Source organism: Lagenorhynchus albirostris, chromosome 2, assembly GCF_949774975.1.
Source record: "Lagenorhynchus albirostris chromosome 2, mLagAlb1.1, whole genome shotgun sequence".
In the NCBI taxonomy this organism is placed as follows: Eukaryota; Metazoa; Chordata; class Mammalia; order Artiodactyla; family Delphinidae; genus Lagenorhynchus; species Lagenorhynchus albirostris.
In genome coordinates this window covers 153103047-153120349 of record NC_083096.1, presented here as the reverse complement: position 1 = coordinate 153120349, position 17303 = coordinate 153103047, and the positions used below count along the sequence as shown (strand labels likewise).

Genomic DNA, 17303 nt, shown 5'->3' with positions numbered 1-17303 from the left:
ACCTCTTCAGCTTATTACCTGTCATTTCTTATCTTAAACCTTATACTCCAGTAATCTCTAACTATAGTAGTTCTCTCAAAACCTGCAGTTTTACCTGGTCCTTGCCTTGACAATAATAAACCATCCCTTTTGCCTGGAATACCCTTTCTTTTTTTTTTTTTCCTTATAAATATCTGTTTATCCAGGAAGCTTTTCTGGATAAGCTTTACTGTCTCTTTTGTGCTATTTCTGTACTTTGTATTGTTGCATTTATCACAGTGTATTGTCAATATATATTTACATACTGGTGTCCCCTATTAGCCTGGCGCTCCTTGAGGGTCTGATTCTGTTTACCATTCCTACATGGTACTCGGCATATGATAAGTGTCAATAAATGTCTTTCAATGAAGCATACAGTATAGAATACCAATAATGGGGGAAGTAATAAAAATGATTTGAGAAGAATCTAGTATCTCCTCTATGCTGGTCCAGGCAGTCTCTGGGGGAGAGAGATCTCAGAAGGCTTTTTCCAAGAAACAGTTTTCTAAAAGCCTTTCTGAATGCAAGGAAAACATAACCATTTCTGAGATCCAGAAATCCCTTCCTACTGAATGTCACATGTAGGGTCCACTGTGGGAGCTGTATAAACCTGACTGACTTCTAGGATGGCCCTGCTTGTGAAAGCAGTCATGCAAACTCTTACAGAACATTCAACACACACACAGGATATGGATGTTTCCTCTCATTTTTTGATATTGCCACAAGTAAAAATCCAAATAAGCAATGAGTCAGGGAAGAAAGGAAATACCAGTTCAACTTCATTGAGTTGGTGGTAGGACTTCATGGGGTCCCTGAAGAAACAAACCTGGTGAGTTAGGTTCCCAAATATTGTAGAAAAAAGCAGAAAGATGTAAAGCTTTATTACTATTTGAGATAGGTGCATTTACATGTATTATATCTATTCATATATTAACGCAACTCCATTTTACTGGTGAGAAAACTGGGGCTCATGGCTGTACTCAAAGCTTTCCCAAAGTCACACAGGTGGTAACAATTGGAGATGAGATATAAATCTAAGTTTGTCTGGCCTCAAAGTCTATGCTCTTGTCACAAGACCACTTTGCTTCAAAAATGAACATGAGGGTTATATCATGGGTTAAGTAAAGGCATATATACTTACAGGAATAGGCAAAAGGACAGGAAAGGGAATTAGGGAGTCAAATGCCATGCCATGAAGTACAGTATTAGATGAGAATTACTGCTACCAGGAGGACTGGAAAGAAAGAGGACTTGGGCTACTATGTTAGGACTTCCTGAGAAAGCAGAGCTGAGGCAATCAGAGAATCATAGTTCTTAGGTTTTGAAGGATCTTAAAGGTTACTTAATCCAACTATCCATCTAACACTTCTACTTTCCACTCCTTGAAAACATCCCTCCCAGTAGTCACCTGATGAAATACCTCTAGTGATGGGAGATCACTACTTGCATTTTGAAATAGATTTAACTGTTCCTTTTATGTTGAGACAAAGTCTGTCTGCTTGAGTTTCTGCTCATTGGTTGTGGTTCTGTCTTTGGAACCTCAGAGACAAGTTTTCTCTGTTTTTAATCTGTCAAGGTGCCTTCACATCGTCAAAAGCATGACTTCCCTGGCCTTGGAATCTTTAGAGCCTTCAGCCTCTCCTCCACAACATGAGAATGAGAAGACCGTAATGGACACAAAAATGAACCCCTGGGTTTGGGTTTAGTGGTAATAGATCAGGAGCATTATGTGTTACATAGAAGGATTAGGATGTGACATCAAGAATTCAAAACCAATAAATAAGAGATAATCTCAACTGGAACATCATCGCTAAAATCCATCCATCCATCCATCCATGCATGCATACATCCATCCATCTTGCATATACCGAACATTTCCCAAGAGATTGGGATATAGGGCACTGCAGAAGAAAAAGAGAAAAAAAGACTAGATTCCTGACCTTGAAGAGCTTATATTCGAGAAGGACTGAGGTCAGCTGGAGCTAATAAACAAAACAAACCCACCCACCCAACCAAACCTAGGGAGGAACTTATGAAATTAGAAAGGAATGCCTAGGGAGAACTGGGTATCATTTCTAAACTGGAACTCAGGTAGTCTAGTTTGGGAGGGAGTTGCAGAGAAATTCCCTGATAGTTAAGAAGTGAGTGGAGAAAGAAGGTGATGCCAAAGGAAGCCCTAGAGAAGCAGCTGAGTAGGTTTCATATCAATGGTTTCCCTAGGGAAGATACACATGGAGAACTGGTCATGACTAAAAGGTGATACTTTCAGTAACAGTGCTCAGTGAAGCTCGACCAAGCAGTCTTTTCCTACACCAGAGGTAAGTGTTAACCTCCCTCAGGAAATGTGAGAGAGTGAATGTGTGGTAGGGCAGCAGTGACCTTAGAACTAGAAGATCTGGAGACCCATCTCTGTAGCCTTTGCCATTTATTAGCTATGTGACCATAGCGAAGTCATTTCACATCTTTAAGTCTCAACTTATTTGACTATTTAATAACATTAACACTACTCATCTCCAAGGGTTTTGTGAAGATCATGTGATATATAGTGGTGTCAGGTGCAGAGCCTGATACTTAGTAAATATTCAATAATTTTCTTTCTTTCTTTTTCTTTTCTTTTCTTTTTTTTTAAAAGAAGGTACAGGGACAGAAAAATAAATACATTTACAGAGTCACTTTTCTCTTTCTGTTCACATACCTGGGCATCCACTCTGGGTAGGTTAAAAACAATTAGGAGCAGGGCCTTCCATCTATGGAAGATATTAGACCAGAATTCCCATGAATGTAACTTTCAAAGTAAAAATTTGTTTCTTATCCATACGATCTTATCTGCAACATTACCAACTCCCAGGTAAGTAGCTAACGTAGGGATGACAATATAGGAGATTCTTCTTAAAAGCATACACAAGGTGGAGAACAGGGCCAGACACATCCCTTTCTAAGATGGATGGATATGGATGAGTTACCCCTTCATAACCATTTATCCCGTGCTGGCAAACCCACATTTTTACCTACCTTACTGCCAGGTTTGGGACCCCTCTTCTTTGGGAATTTCAAAGGTTCGGCTGACTTGGATGGGGTAGAGATGGGATGGGGAATTAGGGGCTTGGGTGTCCGGCCCCGCTTCTTTCCTGGTTTACGCCCCCTCTGCCCTGGTTGAGGCTCCAAGGCAGTTTTGGTGTTGCTGTGGATGCCGGGCTTCTCAGTGTTCGCCTCGGATGCAGGATAGGGATTCTTTGGAATCACAACTGCAAGAAAAAGACTCATTCTAACACCCCCTCTTCCCACTTGCATTCCCATCCCAGCCAGAGGGAAAAAAAGACTTGCTACTTCTGCTTGGATAGTTTTATCCCAGGAAGCTAGTTTCTTGGCATCTGACCTAAATGGTAGAAAATCTCAGAGGAGAACTGAATTTTGATCGGCCAGAATTGGAAGTTTTAATTATTTCTGGCAGATGCAGAAAAAATTAAACTGTTCTCCCCAAGGAATCTAGTTAAAGCATATAAACACAGGCTCAGAGATGGAATGGATCTCACCTACAATCTTCTCCTGCTAAGAATGAAGATCTGAGGCCCAGAAGAGGCAATGATGCCTTCCCTAGGTTATACAGTGAGTTGGGATAAGGACTTATGTTTTGAAACTGGGCCCTGACAACCAAATCAGGGATTTTCTATATCAATCTACTTAAAGTTTTAGTGTGATTATTGCAGTGAGGAGTAGTGAAACACATGGAAATATATACATCTGATAGCATATTTCCTTACCTTAAAAATCTTTGCTCCATATTACCTTTAAGGTAAAGTCCAAATTCTTTATTCTGATATCCAAAGACTTTTGTGACTCTGCCCCTGCCTTGCTCTCCAGTTATGTCTGATGTCATTTCCTATCACCCACCCCCATGTTCTAGCTCCTCTGTTTTCTGAACACCAATTCGTTCATATATGTTGAGTTCTCTATTCTTCCTGGTCAGACATACATCAGTACTCAGTTTGCAACACTCAGCTCCAGGGCCACCTCCTTACTGAGGCCTTGTCTGACTATGTCCCAACTCCATCAGTATTCCACTTACTCCAAAACATTCTGTAGACACCTATGTCAGAGTACTTTCAGTTTTACTCCAATCATTCTTCTTCTCCTTAATTGAGAATTTTTCATGGTAAGGGGTATCTAATTCATTCCACAAAGTTATTAAGCACTTACTACAGGCTATGCACTAATCTAAGCACTGGGGTAGAACAGTGAACATAACAGACATAGTTTCCACTCTCATGGAGCTTACCTCCTAGTCGGGGGAGACAGAAAATAGGCAAGTAAGTATACAGTATAATGTTAGGTAAGTGCTATGATTAAAACTAAAGCAAGGTAAGGAGACAGAGGGGTGAGGAAAGTCCTCTTTGAGGAGGTGACGTTTGCACAGAGCTCCCAAATGAAATAAAGGCAAAGCCTTATGAAGATCTGAGGAAGATCCAAGTAGAGGGTATATAACAAGTGCAAAGATTCTGAGATGGAAACATGTTAACGTGTTTGAGAAATGGAAAGGAGGTCAGTATAGCTGGAATTGAGTGAGCGAAGGGGAGAGTGGTGGGAGATAAGGTTAGAAAGGGAGTAGTAATAAGACTGTGTGGGATTTTGTAGACCATGAAAACGAATCCAAACTTATTTTAAGTCTAAAGGGAAGCCACTGGAGGGTTCTGAGCAGGGTGTGACTGGGTGTACTTAAAAGGAGCACTCTGGCTGTTCTGGGAGGGGACAAGAATAGAACTAGGGAGACAAGTTCATAAACTAATTACAGTGGGTAGGTAGAAGATGGTATTTCTTGTGCTTCCAGGTAGGATGTTATAGATCATGACAGTGTAACATTGCTGATGCAGCAACTAGAAAAAGTCAGATAAATTATCTTTAAAAGACATTGCATTGTTGTAAAAATCGTGAGGATTAGATGAACTGGAATTCCAGACCTGGGTGGAGAGGGCTCCTGGAGTAGCTGACACTGTTTACTTTCCTGAGGACATCTGCCAAATTTGGGCATGAACCGACAGTCAGGCTTGGCCTGTGCAGAGGAGCTCCACTGGAGGAAAGAAAAATCAGAGAGGCTCTGTGACAGATTGGAACTTGAGGAGTTCCATCTGTGTGGCCAGTTTTTCCCAAGGGACATTTGCTGAGTTCTGAGCCTGCACACTGGAGCTGCAAAGCTAGGCTGAGAGCTTCTAAAAAGGCAGAGTGAAAACTGCTATAATCTTGTGATTTCAGGAGACAAGGTTCCACTAGAAGGAGGAGGTCTACCTCTAGCACAGCTGATCTCCTCTTCAAGATAAATGACATATTTTGAAATTGTAAGGACTGAAGGGTCAAAGAACCAAGCCCCAAACCTCTCAAGGGTAGGACAATCTCTTGCAGTTTTTCAGGACTATGAAGATGGAGACCCATTAGGTTCTCAGTCGAGAGCCCAAGAGGGACCAGGTGCAAGGAACACGGATATGAACCATAGGTACAATTCAGATCTGAACTAGCTCAATCCATGATTAGACTGAGGGGATCAGGCCCTTATCCTATTAGCCTAAAGGAAAGAGGAAAGGAAGAATTCTTTCTGATGGAAAATATCAGCTGGAGTCTCAACAGTTCTTTTATATAAAATATCCAGTGTGTGTGCATGTGTGTGCGTGCGTGTATGTATATACACATGACATAAAAAGAGGCAGAACAATGTGACTGGTAATCAAGAAAAATACAGACAATAGAAGACTCATGTATGATCCAGATAATGAAGCAGACTTTAAGATAACCATAATTAATATGGTTTTAAAAAGTAGAGGAAAAGATGAACAAAATGTAAGAAAAGATAAGTAATACTCACAGAAAACTGGAACCTATATAAAAAATTAAATGGACACACTAGAATAAAAGATACAATATTAAAAATTAAGAACTCATTGGATAGATTTAAGGGCAGACAAGACCCAGCAGAAGAATTACTGAATTTGAAGAAAAATCAATAGAAAACATGCAAAATGAAGCAAAAATATGGAAAAAACAGGTTAGAGCAATAGAGACATGTGGACACAGTCAGTAGATCCAAAATATGAGTAACTATAATCCCAGTGAGAGAAGACAGAGAGAATGAGGTAAAAGCAATATTTGAAGACTAATGAAAAAAGAGCTCAGCAATCCACAAGCAGCAAAAATACAAAAAAAAAAAACCCCAAAATATACCAAAACACATCACTGTTAAATGGCTGAAAATAAAATACATAAAATACAAGTGAAATGAAAGACAAAGATAAATTTTTAAAAGCAGTTAGAGAGAAAAGGATTACTCTTACAGAAGCAATTGACTTTTTAATAGAAACTATGAAAGTAAGAAGCAATAGTTTTTTTTTTTTTTTTTTTTGAGATACGCAGGCCTCTCACTGTTGTGGCCTCTCCCGTTGCAGAGCACAGGCTCCGGATGCGCAGGCTCAGTGGCCATGGCTCACAGGCCTAGCCACTCCACAGCATGTGGGATCTTCCTGGACCAGGGCATGAACCCGTGTCCCCTGCATCGGCAGGTGGACTCTCAACCACTGCGCCACCAGGGAAGCCCAGAAGTGATAGTTTTAAATGATAGTTTTCAAGGGACAAAATATATAAATTGCCAACCTAGAGTTCTATGCTTAGTGAAAATATCCTTCAAAAATGAAGGTGAAATAGTATGGAAACAATCTAAGTGTCTGTCAACAGATGAACAGATAAAGAAGATGTGGTGTATATATGTATATATATATATATGTGGTATATATATATGTGGTATATATATGTGGTATATATATATTGATATATATTGATAGATATATATATATTCCATATATATATAGAAAAGAATACTACTCAGCCATAAAAAAGTGAAATTTTTGCCATTTGCAGCAACATGGATAGACCTGGAGAGCATTATGCTACGTGAAATAAGTCAGACAGAGAAAGACAAATACTGTACGATATCACTTATATGTGGAATCTAAAAAATACAACAACCTAGTGAATGAAACAAAAAAAGAAGCAGACTCACAGATATAGAGAACAAACTAGTGATTACCAGTAAGGGAGGGGAGGGGCAATATAGGGGTAGGGGGAAGAAACAGGGTTACAATGCAATTATAAAAAATCATCTGTGTGAAACTTTTGAAAATTGTAAAGCACTACAGAATTTAAAGAATCTTTCATTCAATTAAAATTTTTTAATAAAATGAAGGTGAAATAACTGTTTCAGAAAAATCAAAGCTGAGAGAATTTGTCACTAACAGACCTAAACTACAGGAAATAAAAGTGAAGTTCTTCAGGATGAAGGAAAGTAATCACAGATGGAAAAAATACAACTGCAGGAAGGAAGGAAGAGCATAAGAAAGGGTAAATATGTGGATAGATACAAGAGAATACTGACAATTTAGAAAAAGAATTTTAAAAATGGCTTGTAGGGTTTATAATATACGTATAGTTGACCCTGAAAAACAAGGGTTTGAACTGTGTGTATCCATTTGTATGCAGACTTTTTTCAACAAACATGTACTACAGTACTGCATGATCCACCGTTGGTTAAATCCATAGATGTGGAACCACGGATAAATAAGCAGGGCTGACTGTGAAGTTACATACAGATTTGACTGTACAAGGGGGTGGTGCCCCTAATCTGCGCATCGTTCAAAGGTCAACTGTATTAGTAAATTATATGAAAGCAATAGCAGAAAGGATGGAAGTGGGAGGGTAAATGGAGCCAAAATTTGCTAAGAACTTTGCATTATTTGGGGAGTGGCTAGAGTGCTTATTTAAGATTAACTTTAATAAGTCCAGGATGTATAATTCTAACTAGTTAAAAAATTATAACAAGAATGTATCACTAAAAGCTAAGGAGAGAGGAATGGAATAATAAAACACACTTGATTAATCCAAAAGAAGGCAAGAAAGGAGGAACAAAGAAATGAGGGAGAACTTAGGCAAAGAGAAAACAAAAAGCAAAATGCAAAATGGTAGACTTAAACCCAAATAAATAATTACATTAAATACAAATGGTTTGAATAAAACAATAAGAAAAAATTAACATACAAGACCAAAGCCCCACCCCTCACCGAACGCAATTATATCTGTTTATAAGATGGCATTGAAATAAGAAAACTTAAAATATGATGACACAGAAAGATAAAAACAAACAGATGGAAAAATATACACCCTGTGAACATTAACCAAAGAAAGTGCAAGTGGCTATATTAATATCAGACAAGACAGTCCTAATACAAGAAGTATGACTAGACTAAAAGGGACATTTCCTCAAGAGAAAACAGTCAATTCATATCACCAAAATGAAAAGGCAGTCTACTGAATGGGAGAAGATACTTGCAAATGATATATCCAATAAGGGGTTAACATTCAAAATATACAAATAACTCATACAACTCAACAACAAAAAAACAACCGGGGCTTCCCTGGTGGTGCAGTGGTTGAGAATCTGCCTGCCAATACAGGGGACATGGGTTCGAGCCCTGGTCTGCGAAGATCCCACACGCCGCGGAGCAACTAGGCCTGAGCCACAATTACTGAGCCTGCGCATCTGGAGCCTGTGCTCCGCAACAAGAGAGGCCGCGACAGTGAGAGGCCCGCGCACCGCGATGAAGAGTGGCCCCCACTTGCCGCAAGTAGAGAAAGCCCTCGCACAGAAACGAAGACCCAACACAGCCATAAATAAATAAATAAATAAAAATTAAAAAATAACAAAAAATAACCCAATTAACAAATGGGTAGAGGACCTGAATAGATATTTTTCCAAAGAAATATCACATGGAAAGATGCTCAACATCACTAATCATCAGGGCAATGCAAATCAAAACCACAATGAGATACCACCCACATTTGTCAGAATGGCTATTACCCATAACAGAACAAATAACAGGTGTTGGCAAGGATGTGGAGAAAAGAGAACCCTCATTCACTGTTGGTGGGAATGTAAATTGGTGCAGCCATTATGGAAAACAGCATGGAGGTTCTTCAAAAAATTAAAAATAGAACTGCCATATGATCCAGTAATTTCACTTCTGGGTATTTACCCAAAGAAAACAACAACACTAATTCTAAAGGCATGTGCACACCAATGTTCACTGTATTATTGTTTACAGTAGACACAATATGGAAGCAACCTAAGTCCTCTGACAGATGAATGGCTTAAGAAAATGTGGTATATACGTGCAATGGAATATTTACTCAGCCATAAAAAAAAAAATGAAATCTTGCCATGTGTGACAACATGGATGAATCTAGAAGGTATTATGCTAAGTGAAATAAATCAGAGAAAGACAAATACTGTACGATCTCACTTATATATGGAATTTAAACAAAACAAACAAAAGAAAACAAAAACAGACTCATAGATGCAGACAGCAAACTAGTGACTGAGAGATGGGAGGGCAGTGGAGGGTGTGGCAAAACAGGTGAAGGGGCTTAAGAGGCACAAAACCTCAGTTATAAAATAAGCCACGGGGATGTCACGCACGCATAAGAAATATGGTCAATAATGCTGTAATAACTTTGTATGGGGAAAGATGGTGGCTAGACTTATCATGGTCATTGTTTCCTAATGTCTGCAAATGTTAAATCACCACATAGTTCACCTGAAATTAACATAATATTATACATCAACTATATTTCAATTAAAAAAAACTCGAGTTAAAGTGGAAATGAAATGAATTAAAATTACTTATAAATAAATGATAATTATAGCAAAAAATAGTCAATTCAAAAGGAAGCTATAATAACCTTAAATTTATATGTACCTAATAATACAAAATATAAAAGCAAAAGTTTAAATAAGTGAAAGCAGAAACAGAAAAATCCATAATTATGCAGTGGATATTTTAACACATTTCTCTCAGTAATTGATAAGTCAAGCATGTGAAAAACAATCAAGAAGGATAGAAAATATTTGATAACACAATTAAACAACTAATAACATAAATAACTAATTAACATAGATAACCAAATAACAAATTAACCAACCAATGTAATCGACACATATAGGACACATTTTTATCAATAAAATGTTATATGGTTAGTAGTTTTCCAACTACAGTCTGGGAATCTCTGGGGGTTCTTGAAATCCTTTTGAAGGTCTATGAGATGAAAATTATTTTCATGATGCTAAAACATTATTTGCATTTTTCATTCTCATTCTCTCACAGTAGAGTTTTCAGGATGCTACAAGTGTGATATCACTCTGACAGCTAATGGAATGCGTGCCTGTATATTCTTATGTCTTAAAAAGTTCTAAGTTTTAATTTATAATATAGTGATATAGATAACCCACAAAATGAAAGCTCTTTTGGGTTAAGGATATAAAGGTTTCCTGATACCAAAAGGTTTGAGAACCACTGATCTATAATTATATTATATCACTTCCTTGCCCTTCTTTTTCCAACACATTTGCCTAGAAAAAACTCCAATCCAACTCTCTACCTGTTCCACACTTAAGACTGAGTAACTGAACATGCCAAATGTTTAACCTGATTAGTATAAACCCCAAGACTGCCCCATATACCTCCAGTAACAAACACGGAATCTGAGCTGAGCAGTGAGGAAAGTGATTTACTTTGGAATTCCTAGCGTCACATGGTAAGGTGCTGAGATCTTAGTTGGTACCCAGCACATGTCTGTATAATAAGAAAGTCAACAGATGTAAAAGAAGAACTGAACAGGGCTTTAATTGGCTTTCTGAGTTGTCAGAAAACAGTTTTTCTTCTTTTTTCCCTTAAGGCTAGAAATAAAAGTCCATGACACCAACTGGCAAAGGGGTTGCTCTCTCTGGCCTGAAAGATACAGACAGAAGAAACGAACCAATTATATTTAACAGTTCTGAAAAATCAGGGCATGCTGTTCATGTATGAGTAGCCAGCAGCGAGATTAAGCTTCATACTAATTTGAAAGCTTCTTAATAATGGATTTCTTAAGCTATCCTGAGGGATTCCAGGATTTTGAAGTTTTCCCTATCAGGAAGCCCTGTCCTGCCACATTCTAACTTAATTATCCTAGTTGGAAAAAAATTGAGTTGATGTCAGGGGACCAGGGATCTAATTCTAGTTCTGTCCCTTATGGTGTGACATTGAGTTTGTCATTTAAACACAATCTTTTCTTATTTTTCCACATACAAATAATTAAGTAATTTAATGTCTGTCCCACTTCAGAGAAAGATGAGAGATGGGAATATTCTCCAACACATTTTGATGCTACTAAGGTTGACGGAATTACTCTCTTAACCAACAATACTTAGACAAAATTCTCGTACACTTGTAATTTCATGTGGCCTTCATAATCTTGTGAAGGCAGACATTATCCTCTCCTTTGACAAGTAAGGAAAGCAAGCCTCAGAGAAGTTAAGAGTGGCAGAGCCAGGCATGATTCTAGTCTTAGGGGTCTTCTCTGCACACATTCTCTCATGTAGCTGAGGAGGAAGGAAGCAATCTCTCTTCCTTCCGGAGCCCAGGAAGTGGCAATTCAAATTATATTAATTAATTTGACCACATCAGTAAATTTCAGCTAAATTTTTCACTGAAAATTTAGAAAATGCTAAGTGTCAAGGCTTGCCAATTATCTAAGGTGAAAAAACCCAACATGATTCTTGTCCTGGAGGAGCACAATCTTGGGATGGTTAGGAGTAGATCTTTACACAATTAATCACAATTCATTGGGTATGGACTGGGATAGGGAAGATGAACCTGGAACACACTGGTCAGAAAACAATGATGGGGCCATGTCAAAAGGACACATGAGACAACTTCAAGGGGCTTCCACTGGCTACATCTGGGGCAATTTGAGCATCAAAACAAATAATGACAGTAAGAAATTGTTACTGAATAAAATAAGAATCAAGAGTCCATAATTATGTAACTAAATGAATAAATTAAAAAAATAGAGAAGGAAAAACTCTTGCTTACAGTAGAACCCCAACTAACAAATGTAGAAGAAATGAGGGAATTATAAAATAGCCATTTGGGCAATAACTGATTCAAGCAACACCCATCAATGGATGCTAAAACTATTAGGTGAAAGTCTGAGGAGAAACAGGATATTTATAGTCTCAGAGTATTTACCTGCAAGATTATTAACTAATTACAAAGGAATGAAGTGAAGAAACTTGGTAGATACTATGTGAACCAAGTAATCAAAGTTACTATCTGCAGTTAGGATAAATGATATGTATCTCGAATTACAATGCTTTCAGAACACTATCACTTGTAGAGCCTTCCTGTCAAAAATGTATATCCTGAATCTAATCATGAGGTAACATCAGACAAACCCAAATTGAGAACCAGTCTATAGAATAACTGGACAAATATTTATAAAGAAATATTAAGGTCATGAAAGACAAGGAAGAATGACAGAAAACAGTTCCAGATGAATGGAGACTAAAGAGACATGACAAGTACAACTCATGATCCAGAATTTTCTTTTCCTGAAAGGATATTATTGGGACAATTGGCAAAATATGAATAAGGTTTATTGATTAGCTACTGGTACTATACTGACTTTAATTTTCTGGTTTTAATAACTAGAAGGGCTGTAGATTAGCTCTTAATACTATATCAATATTAATTTTCTGATTTTAACACTAGCACTATGTCTAGAGAAAAGTATGCCCTTGTTTTCAGAAAACATACGCTAAAGTCTTTAATAGTAAAGGGACATTATGTATGCAAGTCATTGCCAAATGGTTCAGAAAAAATATGTATTATGTATTGAGAGAGACTAATAATGCAAATGTGATAAAATGTTGGAGAATCTTGGTGAAGGGTATATGGCAATTCTTTGTACCACTGCTGCAATTTTTCTGTAAAGCTGAAATCATGTCAAATTAAAAAATTCCAGAAAAGATTCAAAATGTATACACACATAGGGTTATAAGAACCTGAAGGAGGGAGTGGCTAACTGCCAGGGAAGGACAGGGAGCAAAGGAGACAGGCAAGAGAGACTTGTCAGGTGTGATTTCAAATTAAGTGACATTTTAACTTTTTTTTTTTTCGGCTGCGCCATGTGGCTTGTAAAGTCTCAGTTCCCCGAGGAGGGACTGAACCTGGGCCATGGCAGTGGAAGCCTGGAATCCTAACACTAGGCCACCAGCGAACTCCCTTAACTAATCTTTGAAGAATGAATGGTTCTTGCATTAGGAAAGGGCAAGGGTGGAGGGTGAGTAGGGTACTTCAGACAGAGGAGACAGTATGTAGAAAGGCATGGAACTAAAAAAGCATGGTTATATGAGGACTTGTGGGTACCTCTATGTGCCTTAAGTCCACAGAAGTGAAACAGATGCTGGAGCCAGCTTGAGAAGAGTCCACGTGACATTTAAGGAACTTTCCAGCTCTAATACATAAAGACTCTGCCAACAGACAAACGGTAGGTACCATGACTCTACATGTGGCAAAGGTAATGATGAGGTTCACTCTAAAGGCAGAAGCTCATCTAAGTTAGGGTAGTAGCACATAAAGATGTGTATAACTGATCTCCCCTCCTTGATAAACTTGTTCTGATACATGAGCATATGTGTATCTCTAATCTTATTTCCTTGGACATTATAATGATCAATAATGTCACTAAAAGGCAGACAGAAACTGTTAAGACCGAGAATGGAGAAAGGAAGTAGTGTACAAATGGGTGTCCCTTGATGATAGTTCCTTTAAGCAAAATTACTCCAACATTTATTGAGCACCTACTATGAAAGTGGTGCCATACTATCTGCAATGGCAGTATGGACAATAATTATCGCTAATAAAATTTACTAGGGTGCATAAATAGTAGTATATACTGGCAGTAAAAACAATGAGCTTTTTTTTTTTTTTGTGGTATGCGGGCCTCTCACTGTTGTGGTCTCTCCCTCTGCAGAGCACAGGCTCCGGATGCGCAGGCTCGGCGGCCATGGCTCGCGGGCCCAGCTGCTCCGCGGCATGTGGGATCTTCCCGGACCGGGGCACGAACCCGTGTCCCCTGCAGTGGCAGGCGGACTCTCAACCACTGCGCCACCAGGGAAGCCCAAACAATGAGCTTTGAAGTCTTTCCTATGAAGCATATATTATCTTTACTTAACTGATGAGGCAACTTCAACTGAGTAACTTGGCCAAGGTCCCATAAGTAATGAGGCAGGTCTAAAACTTAAATCCAGAATGTCTAACTCTAAAGTCCTTGCTCTTTTCATCATATTAAGATTCCCTTTTACTAACTCAAGATCCATTCTTTCACTTACTTGTTCATTCATTACTCCAACAAACATTCTAAATTGAGAATACATTATGTGGTAGGCTCTGTAGTATAATCCAGGAATATAAATAAATAAAAAGGTAATTTCAATGAATGATAAGTGCTATGAAGAAAGTAAAACAGCAGTGTGATAGCCAGTGACTGAGGGATGGTCAAGAAAGGCTCTTTGAGAGGTGACATTTGAACTGACTGGCACGACAAAAAGGCATTGGGCATGTGAGGATCTAGGGCAGAGTGCTCCAGGCAGAGGAGACAGCAGGTGTAAAGGTCCCAAGAAAATAATGAAATTGACTTGTTTAAGAAACAAAGAGACCAGAGAGACTGAAGCAGGGTGAAGAGAGGAAATAATGGCGTAAGATGAAGTCATAAAAATAGGTGGGGTCAGATCATGTAGGGCCTTCTGAATCACAGAAAGAACATGATCTAATTTGCTTTTGAAAATGATCACCCTGGATGCTTTGTGGAGAATGGACTATAGGAGGGCAATAATGGAAGCAGAGACATCAGTTAGGATGCTGACTGTAGAAGTCCATGCAAGAGATGATGGTGTCTGAGATTAATGTGATAGCCATGAGGGTAAAAGAGGTTAATAAATACAAGATACATTTTGTAAGCAGAGCTGACAGCACCACTAAACTAGATGGCAGAGGGAAGGGAAAGAGCAATTCAGGATGAATTTTAGGTTTTTGATCATTTACCAAGATGGGGAAGACTAGAGGAACAGGAGGTTTGGGAGGAGGTAGGTTGGGAATCAAGAATCTGCTTTGGGGGCTTCCCTGGTGGCGCAGTGGTTGAGAGTCCGCCTGCCGATGCAGGGGACACGGGTTCGTGTCCCGGGCCGGGAGGATCCCACATGCCGCGGAGCGGCTGGGCCCGTGAGCCAAGGCCGCTAAGTCTGTGCGTCCGGGGCCTGTGCTCCTCAACGGAAGAGGCCACAACAGTGAGAGGCCCGTGTACCGCCAAAAAAAAAGAATCTGCTTTGGCCCTATTATGTGCTAAATGACTTGTAGATATCTGGAGCTATGTAGGTAGCCAAATAAACGAGTCTAGAATTCGACAGAAAGGTCAAGGGTAGAGATATAATTTTGGTAGTAATTAGCATATAGACAGTAATATAAAGACATGGGACTGACTGAAATCATTTGGGAGGAGACAGAGCATATAGAGGAGTACAGGAGAGGGCCTAGGACTGAGCCCTGGAACACTCCAACAACTAGGGGCTAAAAAGTGGGGGAACCCAAGCCAAAGGAGACTGAGAAGGCATACTTAGTGAGACAGGAGTTGAAAATATACAGAGTGTAACATCCCAGAAACGAAGAGAAGGTAGTGTTTCAGGAAGGAGAGACTGATCAACTGTGCTGGAAGTTACGGAGAGACTGGGCAAAATGAGGGCAGAGCTGGCTTTGTCAACATGGAGGTCGCCGTGTTCTTCCTAAGGGCAGTTTCTCTGGAACAGTGGGGCCTGAAGAGCAATTGGAGAGTGCTAAGGAGTGAATGGAAGATGGAAATAGAAATAGTGACTATAGGCCAGGTTTTTTTTTTTTTTAAGTTTTACTGCATGGAATGGCCCTCCAACGATGTCCACACACTAATCTCTGGAGCTTGTAAATACGTTACTTACATGGCAAAAGGGATTTTACAGATGTAATTAAGGTTGAACTCTTAAAATAGGGAGATTATCATAGATTATTCAAGTGGGCTCAGTCTAATCACGCGTGAATCTTTACAAACCAAGAACCTTCTCTAGCTGGAAGCCTGAGAGAAGCAGAAGCAGGAGAGCAGAGAGATTCAAAGTGTGAGAAGGACTCAACCTACTCTTACTGGCTTTGCAGATGAAAGAGGCCACAAGCCAGGGAATGTGAGCAGCCTCTAGAAGTTGAGTATCCCCTGGCGAACAGCCAGCAAGAACATGGAGACCCAAGCCTACAATGGCATGGAACTGAATCCTCCACCAACCTGAGTGAGCCTGAAAGTGATTCTTCCTCAGAGCCTCCAGATAAAAGCTCAGGCTGGCTAACACCTTGATTTTGTCCCTGTAAAACTAGAACAGAGAAACGAATGATCTCACTCAGACTTCTGAGCTACAGAACTGATAAGTCTGTGTTGTTTTAAGCCACTAGGTTTGTTGTCACTTGCTACAGCAACAACAGGAAATTAATACACTATGAAATTCCAGAGACATGGGGCATTAGCTGGAAGAGAGATGCAAAGTCAAGGGAGAATTTTATCTTATTATTTATTTATTTATTTATTTGCGGTACGCGGGCCTCTCACTGTTGTGGCCTCCCCCGTCGCGGAGCACAGGCTCCGGACGCGCAGGCTCAGCGGCCTTGGCTCACGGGCCCAGCCGCTCTGCGGCATGTTGGATCCTCCCGGACCGGGGCACGAACCCGTGTCCCCTGCATCGGCAGGCGGACTCTCAACCACTGCACCACCAGGGAAGCCCATCAAGGGAGAATTTTAAAAGACTGGAGATAGAACATGTTTGTATGCTGATGAGGATGTTTCAGAAAGGAGAGGTTTGAGGAGGAAACTAGTGAGACAGATGAAAGAGAGGCAAGAGAGGATGAAATCAAGAGAAAATGTGGAGGGGCTGGCCTTTGATAGGAGCAGGGACTTTTCATCTACTATAATAACAAGGCCGGCGCCATAAACTGTGCCATAGCCTCTCTATGCTGTTCTCCAAAACCTGCCTCTGGGCAATCAATGGCGATACTGGACCCTTCCCTTTGAATGTGTTCTGTTGGCCCCTTAAGTGCAATCCATTCAAATCCAAAGACCTGTTTGGAACATGGATGTGGGTGTGCACCTGATATTTTTTTAGAGCTTTCCTCACAGTTAATCATTCCAATTTAACCTGGGTCGATGGCTAATGCTTGTGCTTTGGAGTCATAAAGACTTGGATTTAAATCTCAGCTCTACCATATACTACTTGCATGACACTGGGAAAGTCACAAACTCTCTGGGCATTAAAAAAAAATTGGGATTAATAATATTTACCCCAACACTGTAAGAAGCAGAATAATGTA

General features: G+C 39.6%; 1 protein-coding gene across 13 annotated transcripts in view; it reads right to left on the bottom strand.

The window, feature by feature from the left end:
* The window catches only part of SCMH1 (Scm polycomb group protein homolog 1), a 187336-nt gene that overhangs the window by 40606 nt on the left and 129427 nt on the right, over nt 1–17303 (bottom strand). For 12 of the 13 annotated variants that reach the window (XM_060140371.1, XM_060140366.1, XM_060140372.1 and 9 more), the window contains one exon: nt 3031–3263. The exons of the other annotated variant lie outside the window; for it this stretch is intronic. In XM_060140371.1, the coding sequence (XP_059996354.1) occupies nt 3031–3263 (233 nt within the window). The remainder of the gene's footprint in view (nt 1–3030; nt 3264–17303) is intronic. 13 annotated transcript variants of the gene reach the window in all.